A 16,982-nucleotide genomic window follows, 5' to 3' on the forward strand; every position below is an offset into this window, starting at 1 on the left:
GGCCGGAGGGCAGGGACAGCCAGGCGCCCGCAGCCTAGGGCCAATGACCGGGGTGGGGGCGCGGGGTACACACACCGGACACAGAGCAGCTCCGTAAAGTAAAATACAACAAAATGTTTAATGAGCAAATTCGTCTTAGCAAATATGAAACTGCCACAGAGAGGAGAGGGACGGGGCCACGGGGCTGGGGCACAGGTCGGGGAAGACTAAGGAGAAGAGAATCAACTACGTAAGAAACCGGGGAGGGCGGGCACCAGGGAGAGGACCAGAGGCCAAGAGGACGGGAGCTGTGGTCCTGGAAAGGGAGAAGGCAGGGCTCTGGGGGTCGGACAACAAAATTCAAAATAGTTTGGCCATAAAATATAAACACACTATGTTTCTACGTTGGGGAAGGGGAGAAAGAGGGTAAAAGGGAGGAGAGGCTGTTTTGGGGAGGGGCTCTGGGGGTCCTACCCCGCCCTGCTGTGCACCCCCTCCCCATCCCGACCCCTTCCCTCTGTGTCTGGGTGCATGTGTCTGTGTGGGCCTGTGCGCGCACTTCCCCAATTCCCCTCCCCACCCCAACCCCCACCCCACCCTAATTGCTGCCATTCCAGTTGCTGCCGGCTGTCATTCGGCTGTCACTCCTCTGCCCATCTTCTTCAGAGGGAGAAAAGAGGGGGGGTGGGAGGGGGAGCAGCCCCCAGCCAGCCCTTCCCCCACCCTCCCCCTCCACCTCTACCAGAAGTCCCGGCGGTGGTAAGAGTCGGGGTCACAGTATTTTGTGACAACCACTCTGTTGGCGAACTTGCGACCCGTCAGGCCCTGCATGGCTTTCTGGCAGTCAAACACAGAGGTGAACTCCACGAAGATCTGTGGGGGATAAGAGACGGGTTGTAAAGGCAAGGTGGCCTTTCAGCCTCCAAGGACAAACTGGCTCAGTCAGAGCAACCAGCCAGCATCTACCCAAAACCCAGAGCTCCACAGGAGGGAGAGGGCCTCGCTACAGGTTTGGGAGCATTTGGCCAACGTCCTGCAGAACCCCAGGATCAAAGAGGCATGCAGAGTGAGAAAGAACAGAGGGGAGCTAGAGTCAAGAGTCACATGGGACACCTGCACGCTCGCCAAGGAAAGAGGTCACTTGTGTGGAATGTCTTCCCTGTACCGGGCATTGCACCGGGTGCTCCCCAAGCTCCCCCCAAGGGCCATGTTCTCCCCAGAGGACAGATGAAGGGAAGCTCAGAAATTAAGATTCAAACCCAAGGTGATTAAAAAAAAAAAAAAAAATCCCAGATATTTGACCCAATGAAGTTTCTCATCTTGTTTAAACCACCAGTTTACAGGAAGTGGAGGGAGGGAGAGGATAATACCAGCCTAATTCTCAATATGGGATTCTGTTAATACAAATCTGACCTATTGCTTCAACAAAATGGCTGGGGGAGGGGGGGCAGAGACAATTATGTAGAACTGATAAATTTCGATAAAGTTTTATTAAACAAAATGGCATGAATCCTTGTTTGGATCCTTAAACAATATAAAAAGTCTTTTGAGACAGTAAAGGAAATCTGAACACAAACTTAAATGCATCCTCAGGATAATTCTGTTACTGTAATAACAGTATTGTAGCTTCATTAAGATTTTTTTTTAGAAATGATCTGTTAAAACGTTTAGAGCAGCACTTCTCAAGACCAGCTTGTGTGTCCCCAGGCGACATTCTGCAATGTCTGGAGACGTTTTTGGTGGTCACAAAGGGGGATCCGATGCTACCATCTAGGAGGTGCTTCCATTTACTGGGTGGAGGCTGGGAATGGAGTTAATATCCAAAAAGCACACAGCACAAAACCCAAAGCAAGTTTTACCAGGCCCCAAATATTAATAAGTTCAGATATTATAGAAACGCCCTTGTTTTTGTCACAGGTAAAATTTGGAAATCTGCTTTAAATTATTTTAGGAAAAAAAAGGGAAACTGGGAAGCTAAATATAGAAATTAAGAATGACTAGATATGGATAACCTGAAGCTGGGTGATGGGGCATCACAACGCTGCTATGTATGCTCAATACAACCTAAATGATGTACTGTAATACACCACTACGATAACTCTACTCTTATAAATGTTTGAAAAGAATGAAAAGTTTCAAAACAAAAGAGGCAGGATGATCCCAGAGACCAGCCAGGTCTTCCCATTCATCCTTCCCACAAGTATTTACTCCGCCCCTCAAGAGCCAGCCTCCATTCCAGCATCTGTCATAGCACTGACTGCAAAGGACATGCGGGGAGTGGGTGTTTCTGCCACACAGTGAGGACTGGGCAGGAAAACGGGAGAGGACATAATGCCCATCCGCCCCCTCCCTTCACCCAAGCCCTGTCGTCCCTTGGCCCCCGATGCTCTTTCCACTGCTTCCTGGGCAAGTTCATCCAGCTGACACCAAAACAGGGGTACGTTGACGACACCTACACTTCTATCAGACCTCATGCCTGGGACGCAGCTCTGTCCTGCTCACGGCTTCCTACACATCTCTGCTGAGGTGTCAACCTGCCCATCAACACTGACCCCCTCCTCCACAAACCTGCTCAACTCCCTCGCTTCCTTCTCACCTGCCAGTTGGGTGGTGCCACCCAATCACCAAAGCCACAAGTCTGAGCATTTTACTGGACTCCTCTTCCCCCTGCAGCATAACTCAAATCAGTGGGCATTTACAGGTAATGTGTTTCTCAAATCCATGGACTTATTTCTCTCCGTCCGCCTAATCACCATCTTTCACCGAGCTGATCACAAGCTGTTAGTTGTCAAAGCTCCAGAGATCTTACCACTATCCCCTCTGCCCCCTCCAAATTCCCAGGCTGCGGAGTCCAGCCCTGCAGGGTAGAGGAGGTACCGGCTCTGTAATCCCTGGCCACCCCTACCTTATTCTAACGAACCGTCTCCATGTGCCAGGCCACAGACCACAGTTGGGACCTTTCAAAGGCTTCCTGCTCACTGCAGAGAACACCCAACATTCCTCTGGGGCTGATTTGCCACCCTGGGCCTCAGCCCCCAATCCCATCTGCTTTATTCTGCTCAGGCTACACCAGCCTGGTCACTGTCCCCAAAGATACCAGGAGATCCATGCTCACTGGGCTCCCTGGCCAGGACCCTACTTGCCTGCTGGGATAATCTGGTGTCACTTGGGCCTGCTTAATACCGCCTCTTGGCCTCCAATCACAACACTGCATCCAGAACATTCCTCCTCCCTTCCCAGGTACCACCTAAGGTGGCAGATATGTTGTCTGACAAGGCTGGCCCCAGGACTTGGCCAGCTAAAGCCTGAATCACTAGGTGAGTGGCTGGATGAACCTAAGTCACCCTCTCTTTCATGCCTCCCAAGGAGAGCGGAAGGTGCAGACTCCTGGCAGGGGGCCAGAAGTGACATGCCTCAGTGGGCTGGGAAATGCGACTGTATGGCCTGTGTCCTCTGAGGTAGGGCCCAGAAGGCTGCTGTGGGAGTCCAGAGTCGCACAGGGAAGCTTAGTGAGTACCTGGCACCCAGGAGACACAAGCGTGCTTGCTGCCATTGAGACCAACGGTCAGCACTTTTCTCCCCACTGCACAGACAAGACCAACCCACTTGCGAGAGGTCACGAGACAGACCGAAGCTATGACAGTTGCAGGGCCACACTCCCTGGGGACCCCACACCATGCAGAGAAAGGTGAGGGGAAGGGTGGGCACGCTCGCACGCATGCACACGCACGCACCTTTCCACAGCCAGGCACCTCGACGCCGTCCACAGGCCGGGGGATCTCAATGGACTTGACGAGCCCATACTTGCTGCACTCATCCCGCACGTCCTCCACAATCTCCTCGTACTCCTCGTCGTCCAGCAGCTCCTCAGGCAGCACCATGTTCATGAGGCACAGGACCTCAGTCGGGTGGCCGCCCATCTGCACCTGGGAGCTCATCAGGCCTGGCACTTGCAGGGTCACGGGGGTCTGGTTGATGGTGCTCTGTGGGGCAAAGGGCAGAGCAGTCACAGCCAAGGCCACACCGGCTGCCCAGAGGCCTACCCAGGGAAAACCAGGCCCTGCCCCTGTAAGGCTCAGGTGCCCACTCAGCACCACCAAAAAGCCAGAGCCATAGACTTAGAAGGACCTCCTCCCAGCCCCACCCACCCGACCCCACCCCCAGGTGTCCCTCTAGCCAATGGAAAATGACGTGCCGGGGGGCTCACCAGCGTGGCATTCTTGGCTCCCACACTTGCCCTCTGCACGAGCAGTTTCTTATCCCCCAGCTGCATCCCGTTCAGCCCTGCGATGGCCTGTGTTTGAAGGGCGAGGGGTGGGGGGGGGGGGGGGGTGCGGCGAAGAGGTGCGGGTTAGGGGCCAGGAGCTTGACACCTCCCCACAAGCCCCAATACCCCAGAGCCGGGCATTGGTGGGGGAGAGGGGAAGGCAAAGGGGTCAGAGCTTGGAAAGAGCCAGAACCGAGGGAAAGGGCTCAAGTCCCCCACGCAGGGCCCCACTGCAGGCCGGCCTCCTCCCGCCCATCCAGAGGAGGGGAGACCAGTGTGGACACAGAGCAAGGTGCAGGGCAAGGACGGACGCAGCAGCACCAGGGGCCCGGGGCTCACCTGATCTGTAACGTTGATGTCCACGTACTCACAGAAGGCATAGCCCTTGGAGAGCCCCGTGGCACTGTCCTTGACCAGGTTGAAGGCCTTGAGAGGCCCGAACGATGTCAGCAGCTCTTTTACCTGAGACAGGGCCGCAACTCTGTCAGGGCTGGTTTGGGTAAAGGCTGGGAGGGGAGCAGTCAGGAGGAGGCGGGGGGTCTACCTGGTCATCATTCAGGTAATTGGGTAAGCCCCCGATGAACAGCTTGTGGGCAGAGTCCGGGACCACGGTGGACACAACTCCTGGGGGAAAAGGGGAGTAAGTAGGCTTTGGTCCCCAAGGCAGGAGCTTTACCCAGCACACAGGGACAGGCCCATTACGCCTGCTGTGGTGACAACAGGCCCACATCCCGCCATCCACAAGCCTACCCCAGGCATAGCAGCCCAGCCACGGCTGACAGAAACGGGTCTCCCAAACCTGCCCAGCCTCTGAGCGCCCCAATAGCAGCTCTCCTTGGGGTGCACGGCGGCACGACAGCAGACAGCCCCGGTGGGAGCCCCAAAGATGCAAGCTCATGTCCCAAACCCGCCAACCACGGCAGGTCAGGTCTGCGCTCATCCCACGGGCACACCCACCCCCCTTCCACATCTCTCAGGCCACAGCTCCACCCCCTTTCCTACCACCCGATGTCTAGCTCAGGTCTCGGGCTGACCCTCGGTCCCTTCCTCTGGGGTCCTGCACATTTCACGACTACAACAGCCCGGCACTGTCACACACAGCAGACCAAGGAGTGCCTCGGAGAGGGCTGCTGCTCAGGGTCCAGGGTCCACGAGGGCAGGGACGTGCCCAGTTCACTCAGTACCCAGACCCCGGAGCCCAGGAGGGCTGTCACAGTGCAGTCACACCAGCAGAGTGCCTTTAACGACCACTCTGCATCTACCCCAACCCTACCGTCTCCACTCGTCTTTGGATTCAGGGGCCTGCCAGGTGGCTCAGCCCAGGGTCCTAACACCTCCCAGAGGCTCCCATCAGGTGTGAGCTACCCAGGGCTCGAAGGAAGGGAAACACCACCCACCCAGCCTGACCGGTTCCTGACTTTCCAAGTCCAGACCCTCCCTCAATGGCTGCATGGCCTGGCCCTCCTCTGCAGTCCGCACCAAGTGGCTGCGCCCCACTTCCTCCTGACCTGGGGAGGGACAGGGGGGCCTCAGACCCAAAGCAGGGTGTGCCCTCTCCCACCACCCCAGCCACTCTGACCACCAGAGCTGAGCACCACCAGGGTGTCCGAAGGAGGATAAGCAGAAGCCACAGGCCAGGCCCTGCACATCAAACTCGTGAAACCCGATGCCTTGATGCTCTCCAAAGCCGTATCGCAGCAAGACGCGACAGACTAAGGCACAGGAAGGAATTAGTCCCCTGCAGTCGCCCAGACAGAAAGAGGGGCCTCCAAGCACCCGCCTCCCGCCCCCATCAATCACGACCCCACAGGTAGCTCTCAGCAAGCTACGGGCTTTGCCTACACAGGCACCACCGCTCTGACCCACGGCAGACAAGCACACAGGCAGGAGTCTCATCACCCCAACAGGACAGTGCCAGAGCCAGGGGCGCCTCAGCCATCAGGCCCAGGCTGTGCCAGGCACCCCAGGGAAGCACACAGTGCCGAGGGCATCGGGGACGGAGGCTCAAACCCAGGATGCAGCCCCAAGTGAGCCTCCCTGAGCCTCAGTGTTCTCATCTGTGAACCAGGGAGAAACCTCCCACCTACAACAGAGAATGACTCACAAGGCCCACACCTAAAACGAGGCCTGAGGCAAGGCTGGCCAGGACCAGCGAGATGCCAAGGCCCCAGTGGCTGCAGACCCCGTGTGGACAATAGTTCTGAAGCTGGGCAGAAGGACTCACGCGAGGGTGATGCAAACTGGGAGCCCAGGTCAGTCCTGGTGCCCAAAATCAAGCCCTCGGCAACATCCCCTCCCAACACAATGGGCAGGCTCCTCCCTGATCACCCAACCTCTTCCCTCAGAGGGGCCACGGGGCACTCCCCTCTCATCCTCAATCTTGAAGCCTCACCTCCTCCCAAATCCCATGCTGTACCCCCAACGACCAAGCAATCCTTTCTCATGCACTTCCTCCTCAGCAGAGGGACCCTGCTACATGCGCTAACCACAGAGCCTGGCAGAGCAGGGCCCTGCTGAGGGAGCAGGTGCAGAGGCGAAGCCCCACTGGCAGGAGTCCAGTGGGGGAGAGCACCAAGCACAAAGCCTGGCAGCGGGAAGGTGTGGAGGGCCTAACTAAATTCACAGACTCAAAGGGTTCTGTGCTTCCCTGCCTCCAAAGACAGCTCTGGCTCTCCCTGCCTCCCCCCTTATCTTAAAGGACAGTCAGGACCCCCACATCAGCACTGAACAGCTGGGCCTAACTTTGGTGGGAACGAATTTAAGGTTTCATGACTCCGGGTGATGCATATTTCAAGTCAACACAATTCCATCAAGACAAGGAAGTCACTTTCCAGGTTCCTGAATTGTTTCTCTTCCAACCACAAATACCTGAACTTTATCAAACACTTTCCCCTTTAGCCTCTTTATATGATAAGACTGACTGACTTTCTTCTGAAAAGCAAAGATCAAAACGTGAACTTCACCATGGAAAAAGCCCGAGCGGAGGATGCTTAACCTGAAGACAGATTCACACTTCCTGCGAAATCCCACTACCCGCCCAGGCCCCTCTGGACAGGCAAACCTCATGTGAGAAGATCCACGAGTGACCCTTCAGCTGTTTAATCACAGCAACAGCCCCTCCATCAAGGGGAAGACCACCCCGAGCCGCTGTCCCTGGATGGGAGACGTCCACTCCCACAGGGTGAAGGACACGCGCAGAAGGCAGCACAAGAAGATGGCACAGTGACGACTCTGGACACGAGCCAGGTCCCCTGGGAGACCACTAATCATGCCCTTGGCCTTGCTGGCCTTCTGAGATGGGCTCACAGTCTCCACAATGGCAGCAGGCAAACCTTTCAATGAAAAACCAGGCAGCAAATATTTTCAGTCTGTCACACAGTCCTGACACAGGATCTCTGTCACCCAACTTGGCCACTCCAACACAAAAACACAGATAATAAGCAATGAGTGGGCTGGGCTATGTGCCAATAAATCGTTAAAAAACAGGCAGGGGGCACCTGGCTAGCTCAGTTGGTAGAGCATGTGCCTCTTGATTTCAGGTGCATGAGTTTGTGCTCCACGTTGGGTTTGAAGCCCACTTTAAAAATTTTTTTTTCCTTGTTAGTATTTATTCATTTTTTTGATAAAGACAGAGCGTGAGTTGGGGAGGGGCAGAGAAAGAGACACAGAATCCAAAGCAGGGTCCAGGCTCTGAACTGTCAGCACAGAGCCCAACGTGGGGCTCGAACTCACGGACCGTGAGATCATGACCTGAGCCAAAGTCAGATGCTCAACCGACTGAGCCACCCAGGTGCCCCAGGAGCCCACTTTAAAGAAACAAACAGATGGGGTGCCTGGGTGGCGCAGTCGGTTAAGCGTCCGACTTCAGCCAGGTCACGATCTCGCGGTCCGTGAGTTCGAGCCCCGCGTCGGGCTCTGGGCTGATGGCTCAGAGCCTGGAGCCTGTTTCCGATTCTGTGTCTCCCTCTCTCTCTGCCCCTCCCCCGTTCATGCTCTGTCTCTCTCTGTCCCAAAAATAAATAAACGTTGAAAAAAAAAAAAATTTAAAAATAAAAAAAAATAAAGAAATAAACAGAAAGCTACGTGTGGCCTCCTACCTGTCACCTGCTGACCATGTACTTACTATAGGGCTGTCACAAATATTAACATGATCCACAGCCCACTTGGGGCAGAGCCTGACGCAGCAGGCAGCAGCAACCAGTTATAAAAATATAACATCCTGAATTTACTTAACAAAAAACAATATTCCATAGCTCCACCTGGGAAACGGTCCCACAGATGCGTGCACAAAAAGAAGGTCATCAGGCTGTGCATTTAGAGTGCGTCAGCATGTGTCACACGTCGTTTCTTAAAAGAATTAAAGAAATCCACTGAATTTACCAAATTATTACAGCGGAAGACACTGGAGACAAGCTGGGGAACCAGCCTCCAGTCCTGAGGTGCCTGCCAGCCTCCCTGGGACTCCACGTCCCTGACTCTGCCAAGGGTGGACTCAATTTCTAAAAGGTGTCCTTCGGTGCAAAGCCTCGGCCAGCTGCTTACTTGCTCCCCACCCAGAGCACCAGTGCTCACCCACCTTTCCTGGGAGAACTCCAGGGGCCTGAGACGACAGAACTGGCTCCCCCAAGCCCACAACACTCCCACAGAGGCCCCAATCCTCACTTACACCCGTCTGCCCACAGGGGCCCGCAGACAGCCTGGAGGTCGAGTCAGGCCTGCTGTCTGTTTCTGTACTTCCCGCTACTGCAGGACCCGTGGGTATTTTATGAAACCAAAATGTTGCCGAGCGTAACTGATAAAGGATGTGGCACACAGCCAGGCCCATTCAATTAGGTATCACAGGAGGCTGCGTGCAGACTACACCATCGCCACAGAACAGTCGCGACCAAAACGTACGGCTCACGAAACCAAAAACATTCACTCTCCGACCCTCTGCAGAATAAGCTTGCTGGCCCCAGGTCTGCCGTGCTCTCTACTGACCAGGACCGGACACAGCTATGGGGCACGGCCCGGAGCACGAGACTGAAGAGAAACTAGGACCAAAATAGGAGGAAACACCCAGATGCCGACCTCACACTGGGAACTCAATTGCAAACCGCTGACCTGCTTGTGCTCACGCTGACCTCCCAGGTCCCAGAAAAGGAACGACAGACAGGCTGCAAGCCCCTCACCTCCCTCCACGCCTCCCACGACCCTGGCTCTGCCACTTATGAGCTGTGCATCCTCAAGCGGGGAGGACACCAAGCTCTAAAGGTTTGGGGAAACGGAGGAGAAGCACTCACACCACTTCCCAAGCAGCTCTGGCTGGGTCGGGGAGAGAAGGGCGGACGAGTCCCCCACTCACCAGGCACGTAGACAGAGGGGTTCTCCGACATGCCAGGCAGGGGCTGGTAGTCATGAGGCCTGCGGATCTTCAGCGACTGGCCTTGGAAGATGATGCCATCAAAAGCCATGGCCTGGGTGGTCTCATCCACGGAGCGAAACTGCAAGAGAAGCGGGTGGTGAGGGTCAGGGAACCCAGCAGACAACAGCCTGCAAAAGGGCCTAGGGCAAACAAGAGCTGCTACAGAGCCACAGGGACCAGGAGGAACACACACTTCCCTGAGCCCACCGTGCACCCAGCTCACCTCCAAGAAAGCAAAGTTCTTGTCCTGGTTAATCTGCACAGCCAAGACAGGGTTGCCAGGGGCCTGGGTCAGCCCCCCAAGGCGCATCTGGGCGTTGAAGAAATCCATCATGGCCTCCTGCAGAGGGAATAGGAGACAGGGGGGGGCGGGGGAAGGGAGGTGGAGAGAGGAGGGGAGGGTGAGAGAGGGAGACACAGACGGGTTTGGGGGTGAGGGGAAGGGAGGGGGTGGGGAAGGGTGGAAGAAGGGAGGGAACAGTGAAATAGAGATGGGGGCAGAGAGATCAATAGTAGAAACAGAAGCAGTAGAAAAATGGGAGAACAGGCAGGAAGGAGGCAGAAGCAAGAGACAACCAGAGGCCAGGAGCGTGGGGCAGGCCACAGGGGCCCCAACCAGAGAAGAGACGTCATTCAAGAAAAGTGCAGGGAGACAGTGACAACAAAAAGAGAGTAAAAAGCACGAGATAGAACAGAAAACGAAATGTTAAAAAAAAAAAAAAAAAAAAACCGTCCAATAGCGACAAGAAGAAAGCAGTAGGAAAGCAAGAAAGAAAATCCCAGCAGGGACACAGAGCACCAAGTCAGAGAAAAAGAGGAGTGAAGGGACAGGGAAGGTGGAGGAGAGGAGGGCAAGGGTGGGAGGGCGGGCGGGAGGGGAGGAGAAAAGAGTGATGTGGCGGGATCTGGCCCTGGAGTCCGGGGGCTGCTTTATCAAACGTAGCAAAGTGCAGGTTGAGAAAGTCAGAATGGACCTTACTTGCCTTCGACGACGGTAGCAAACTTTTTGTTGCTACGAGGGATCTCAGCCCCACAATATTTCACTTTAAAGAGAAATGGAAACAACTCTTTGATCTCGGGATTCTCGGGGTGCCATGGGAAGGGGTTGGGGAGAGGGGGAGGGGAGAGGAGCGGTGGGGAAGGTAGGGGAGGTCAGGGCCATCAAAAACAAAAGAGCAGCGACCATGGGAGGGACGTGGGGAGAGGATGGGAACAGGCGGCAGAGAACCAGAGACGTGTCAGAGAAAACCGAGGGGAGCGTGCGTCTGTGTGTGTGTGTGTGTCTGTGTGTGTGTGTGTGTGTGTGCGCGCGCGTGCGAGTCTCCCTCTCTGTCTCTCTCGAAACGGACTCGTGGATTTTCGTAGGTTCGTTATGTGTGTGCTTGATCCCTGGGTTGCTGGAGGAGGTTGGGAGAGGGGAGACGGGAGAGGGGAAGAGGAGGGAGGGAGAGGGCCACCCCCAGCCCGGCCCCTGGCTGGCTCAACTCCATCGGTCCATCTGGGAGGGGGCCGGGGGGCCTTGCAGGAGCAGAATCTGACCCGTGCAGGTAGGGGGAGGGAAGGGGGGGAGGGGAGGAATGGGTAGGGGAATCGGGGAGAGGGTAGGGGCAGGGAAAAGGCAGGGGGCGGGCAGTACCTCAGTGATGCCAAAGGGGATGTTGCCCACGTAGAGACGCCGGGCCTGTCTGGTCATCTGGCTCCCGACCACGGGCACCGGCGTCGGGGTCACAGCCAGGCCGTCAGGGGTCATGGTGGGAAGAAGGGCGGTGGCTGGAATCTGACCCGCGGCTTCAAGAGGGGAACAACAGGATTAGATGGCAACAGGGCAATCCCCTACACCCCCCACCCCGTTCAGGGACCACCGCACACCTGGGAGGGCGGCTCCACATGGACCAGTCCCACCGAGGCCTCATCCAGGCCCCCAGCACCTACTCCACGGGAGGCTTCAGAAAGGCAGAAGCCAGAGAGCCCAGGGCACGAACCTCATCGTCCCTCACCACCCCACCCACCAAGAACAGGGTCTGTTCCCTCAACCACCCAGCAAGTTAAAATAAGGAGGCGGCGACCCCAGCCCACCTTGCATGGCCTTGTACTGCATGGGGGTGATGTGCTCAAAGCCAGGTGGCGGTACATCCCAGTATTTACGGACCTTCTTCTTCTTTTCGTGGCGGGGGGAGCGACTGGGAGGGCGGGAGGGGAGAGTGGGGCAGGACAACCTCAGTCTGACCAAAGGTGGGCCTGTGAGCCCCCCCAGGCCCCCCAGCCCCCCACCAGCAGTGCAGCACTCTCCAGAAGGGAGAGGATCTGGGTCTGGGCCGCGCCCAGGCCTGGGGGAGGTGCCGGTCTCAAGGCAGTGCTTGGGCCAGGGCTGGACAAGGACAGGGCAGGGTGCAGGGGGGAGAGGGCAAAGGGAGGGGACCTCGGAGTGGAAGGGGCAGGAAGAGAAGCTCACATCAATCCACCGTGCTCCTCTTTAGCGCCTCTGGTCAAAGGTTTGCTGGGGGATGGGAGGGAAAGGTATGGGGAGGGGTGACTGGGGACCCTTGTCTTCCCCACACGCCACACCTCCCCAAGGGCTCCGAGCCCCAGGGCTGGGGGCAGGGCCGAGGTGAACAAGCAACAAGCAGGCCCCCTCGGCCCTGCCATTCCCCCCAACCCCCCCATCCCAGGAAAGAGGAACTACGCGAGAAGAGCCACACAGACCACTTTCTACTTGGGAGAAACTGAGATGGAACGAAGCAGAACTTCCACCTGCCCACCCTTCCTCACCTAAGGGGACAGAGAACAAACAGGGGACCCTGGGAAGGGAAAAGGCATTAGAAGAGCAGAAGGCAGCTAAAGGTGGGGGGGGGGGGGGGGGGAGACGCTGCCCCCCCCCCAAGAACTCCCTGTTCTCAGAAGGCAGAGCACAGGCCTCAGAAGACCATCCCGAGAGAACCACAGAAAGACAGCAGGGGGCGAAAAAGGAAGGGGCCCTAGGAGACAGGGGCTGGGGCAGCCCTCGCGAAGGAAACAGTCGATGCCCTGACGCTAGCTAGACTCACCTCCAAGAACCTACTGCCCCCGCCAACCCATCAGAAACTAAACTCTAGAAACAACTGAACTCAAGACAGACAAGCCCCAGACCCCTCCCCCAGACACAGAGAAGAGCCACAGAGGCCCAGGCACACCAGATACATGTGCAGGGACACCCTACACCCACGCTGGCTCACCCCCACCTGTGCCCAGCCAGGGGTCCCCCAGCCCTGGTACCTTCGCCGCCGCCTGTCCCGGGAGGCGCTGCGCTGGTCCCGGTTGCGCCGGTCGCGGCTCCGGCTCCGGCGCTTGCGGTCCCGGCTTCGAGAGCGGCTGTGGCTACGCTTCCGGTGCCGGTTCTCCTTGTCTCTCTCTGGGCCAGGGGGAGGGGGAGGAGACTGAGCTGAGGGAGGACACGGCCCAGCCCACCCGCTCACTGGTGGCTATGCCCCAAGCCCCAGGGAGGCCACCCCCAAGGGGAAGGGATTCGATGGAGGAGGGGAGATAGCAGGCTTCCTGGGTCCACAAGCGAATCCAGGGACCTTAGGGGACCAAGGGGACGGGAGCTGGTTACCTGAGGGGAGAGGGCCTGGAAATGCCCCCGGGGTGTAAGATACCTGAGGACGCTCAGGAGGAGCTGGGGAGCCAGAGAAGACAGAGGAGGCTGGCTCCTGGTCCCCCTCGAGGGCTGAGGGGCCTGACCCCAGGGTCGTCCCTGAGAGGGGCAGGGCTAGAGGCTGGGGAATCAAGAGACCCAATGATGTTTTCCTGAATGAAGGAAACTGGCGACCCCTCAGGAAAGACCTCCTCAACCAGCTGGCACCCACAGCCCCACCATCAGGCCCCAGGCACCAGACAGAGATCTGATAGCCCCAGAAAGCCAAGACACCCAACAGTCCCTTCCCAACCAGGTGAAGAATACAAGAGTCCCTCCTCTAGGGAGGTGCCCCTTCCTGAATTTGGGCTAAAGAGGAGGTGCCAGGAGGAGTGTGCCCTGCCCACTCCGGCCCACTGCCCCTCGCAGGCTGGCATCCCAAACCACCCCTACCTGCCCATTGTCCCTCAAAGCCAGTACAAGAGAAACCAGGGTCCAGCCCCCAGCTGGCTCATACTTTTCGGGTGGCGCCTAGAACAGAGCACAGCCTTGCCTGTAAAACCAGACACCTCTGCTCAACAGACCTCCCACCTGGGAAGGAGGCGCAGGCCCTGTCACAGTCTATTTCCTCACCCTTAGTTCAAAGACACCCCGGACTCCCCAACTACCCATGTCCAGGGACAGAAAAAGGAAGAGGCAATAACGACAGGGCGTTAAAGTGGACTTTGGCCTCACCCGTACTACTTTATACTATACGCTTCTTCAGACGATTAAACGTGAACTTCCTGTAGATTGAGTTTCAATTCCTGAACCACTCAGGAAAGGTGCTCCTTCCAAGCACCTCAGAAGAAAACACACAGCAGCAAACACCAGAATGCTCCTGAGAGCAGGCTCCGTACTTAGTCCCACTTGCTCTCGATCCTCACCACTGCTTTGAGAAAACACTGTGGCCGCTCAATAGGAAAAATGAGGCACAAGGAGCTCGTGTAACTTGCCTGTGGCCAAAAAGCAACAGAAGAGTGAAGCCTGAATGTGAACAACGTAACATCAGCAAGTACAGTTATCAACACCTGGGCACACATCTTAACACAAAGCAGGCAGAACTCACTAGGGTCTGCCTAGAACCACTAACGACAACATCATTATCTCCTTGAAAACTAAAGAAATAAAAAAAAAAAAAAAAGACTGGAAGCAACACGAAGTAGAAGACAAACACGGAGGCCTGGCACTGGGCACAGGGAGGAGCTGTGGCCTTGTACCGCTGGCTTCACGCTTGTAAGAGGAGCAGGGTGTGAGCCCCAAGCACTTTTCCTGCGGCTGAGGCTCTGAAACAGACAAGCAGGCAGAGGGACCAACAGGAAATGGTGATGCCTGCAGGGGTGGCGGCTGAGATCAGACAAGGAACTTAATTCCCTGGAGACACAGGTGTGGCACACACAGGCAGGGGCTGAAGCTTAGAGGCCGGCCCCCAAAGACAAAGATCCACAGGCAAGGCAACACGTGGACAGAGTTTCCTGCCTCCAACACAAGAAAAGGAGCTTCGCCGCTCAAAATGCTGTGGGCACATTGTGGGAACAGCTCCACGAACCCAGGGGACACGCCAGGGCTGCGAGCATGGCCTCCCAGTGCCAGTGGGGACACCCAGGGAGAACCCAGGCAGCACAGGCGCCAGCACCTCGCGGGAGAACTCAATCAGCTCCACCTGGCAGCCCGGCCTACTGCAACTTGGCCTTGCAGCCAGCCAGACTCAGGAGGGTTTCAGCTTTTTGCCTTACCAACGTGTATAAAACCCCAGAAAAACAACCCAACCTTTCCTTAGACAAAGGTTGTACCTACCCCAAGTGCGTGAGCACCTGGCAGAAAACATCTGAAAAACACCTTTCCCTGACGGTGCCAGTTAGGAGAGTGAAGACACGCCTCTCTCCTCAGTATTACACCAAGGACGTTTTCACAATAGAAAAGGCGTCACTTACTAGGCACTTCACGCATGCCAAGCCACACGCCACACGTTCGCACACGTTACCCCCATTTAACCTCAGCTCTGCCTCTCACCAGCTGAGACCTGGGAGAAGTGTTTAAACTCTTTGAGCCACTTTTCTCCTCTGCAAAAGGAAGGAAATCATCAGCATCACATGGCGATTACAAGGATCCACTTAGAAAAACTACAAAAGGCTTAACAAAGTGCCTGGCACTTGACAAGCACCCAGAGTTTAACTATCAAGGATTGTTACTACCATCCTCGTTAATTCCAAAATCGCAGTGACAAAACAAAGAGTCAACGTACAAACCCTGACGAGACTAACACAGAAATACGGAGGCAACACAGCTGCTGGGCAACAAAGGAGGTGTCCGAACCCAGGAACGCCCAACTCCAAAGCCCACATCACGTAGAAACAGACACCCCGTGTGCGCTCTCCCCAGACGCTGTCTCCTGGGCCAGCCATCCCCGACCGACTTCTGGACAGGGTTCGCTGCGCCCCCCGTTCAGGCCTCCCAACGCGGGCAGCTTCTGCCTCAAGCCCCCCACCTTCGCTCTCAAAACGACCTAAAGACAAGACGAATTTTTGCAGCGCCTAACGACTGTCGTCGTCCGGACGTTCTTGCAGCCCTGTGCTGCTTCGCAGCAGCACGACCCCACGCCTTGCTAACTCGGTACCACCGGGGGTAACGTCCCCCGCCCTCATCTCCACGGCGACCAGATTTAGGAAGCTTAATCTGTGCCCGGAGACTGGACCGGACACGGGGGCCGCTCTCTAGCTGGGAGGGGACAAGACGCAAACACCCCGCGACCGTCGGGACTCCCAGAAGTCCCGTGTAGGAAGGACACACGCGTGTCCTCTCTCACGAGCCACACCGCGTCACGCTTGCCGATACCCGGGCGGGGACCCAGCCGGGGCCCACGTGAAGGGGGTTAGCAACCGCCATTTTGGAACAAAGGGGGCGTGGAGACCCGGGCCGCTGGCCCGGCCGGAAGCGGAAGTGCCGGGGCAGCGGGAAAGAAAGGAGGCTTTGCGGGATCTGATACCTGTAATCTTTCAGTTTAAAAAAAAAAAAAAAAAAAAAAAAAAAGAACGGAAAAGAAAAGAGAATGGGGAGTCCGCGAGGAAACACCCGGCGGGTCCGCGCCGCCTCTGCCGCGGACCACGTGGGGTGTAGAACGGCGCGCGCCGCGCATGCGTCCAGGACCCGCGCCCGCCGCCCCCTCCTCTCTCCTCCCCTCCCCTCCCGCGCGCGGCGGCACGCCGGGTGGTCACGTGAACCAGGCGCGCGCCACGGAGCGGTGGGGGGTGCGCAGCGCGGCCCTGAAAGGAGGGGGAAGAGAGGGGGGGAAAATGGCGGGGGACACGGAGAGAGGCCCGGAGTCGCCCCGCCCGCCGCCCCGTGCCCCCAGCGCCCTCACCTTGCTTATTTTCGTTGAGCTGCCGCTCGAACTCGTCGAAGTCCGACATGCTGAGGCGGCCGCGTAAGGGCCCTGTGCAGCTCTGGCCTCGCCTTGCCGCCCGCCCGCTCTGGCCGCTTCGGCTACTTCCGCCGCTCGCTTCGGCTACTTCCGGCCGCCGCCGGCGCTCCGCCGCCTCCTACCTAATCAAGCCCGGGCCGCCCGCCCCGCCCCGCCCCGGCTCCGCCCCTCACCCCGCCCGCCCGCCCGCCCACGAGGTGTCCCTCCCCCCTTCCCGAGCCTGGCTCCAAATAGCGTCGGCTATTTCCGGACCGTAGAAGAA

At 57.2% G+C, this 16,982-nt stretch overlaps 1 protein-coding gene across 2 annotated transcripts; it reads right to left on the minus strand.

Annotated features, from left to right (window-relative positions):
• Window positions 1-94: 94 nt before the first annotated feature.
• On the minus strand, window positions 95-16,982 carry U2AF2 (U2 small nuclear RNA auxiliary factor 2). 2 transcript variants are annotated; one of them, XM_045441390.1, is made up of 12 exons: window positions 16,661-16,982; window positions 12,903-13,038; window positions 12,103-12,147; window positions 11,727-11,830; window positions 11,287-11,438; window positions 9,874-9,990; window positions 9,591-9,729; window positions 4,791-4,870; window positions 4,586-4,708; window positions 4,187-4,273; window positions 3,714-3,962; window positions 95-852 (listed from the first exon to the last, which is right to left on the minus strand). In XM_045441390.1, the coding sequence occupies exons 1-12, from the start codon at window positions 16,707-16,709 to the stop codon at window positions 718-720; spliced, it is 1,416 nt and encodes a 471-aa protein (XP_045297346.1). In that variant the 5' UTR covers window positions 16,710-16,982; the 3' UTR covers window positions 95-717. The 2 variants fall into 2 exon arrangements, with proteins under 2 accessions (XP_045297346.1, XP_045297345.1); XM_045441389.1 differs by having other exon boundaries at window positions 4,175-4,273.

Source organism: Leopardus geoffroyi, chromosome E2 (assembly GCF_018350155.1).
Source record: "Leopardus geoffroyi isolate Oge1 chromosome E2, O.geoffroyi_Oge1_pat1.0, whole genome shotgun sequence".
NCBI classification, from domain to species: domain Eukaryota; kingdom Metazoa; phylum Chordata; class Mammalia; order Carnivora; family Felidae; genus Leopardus; species Leopardus geoffroyi.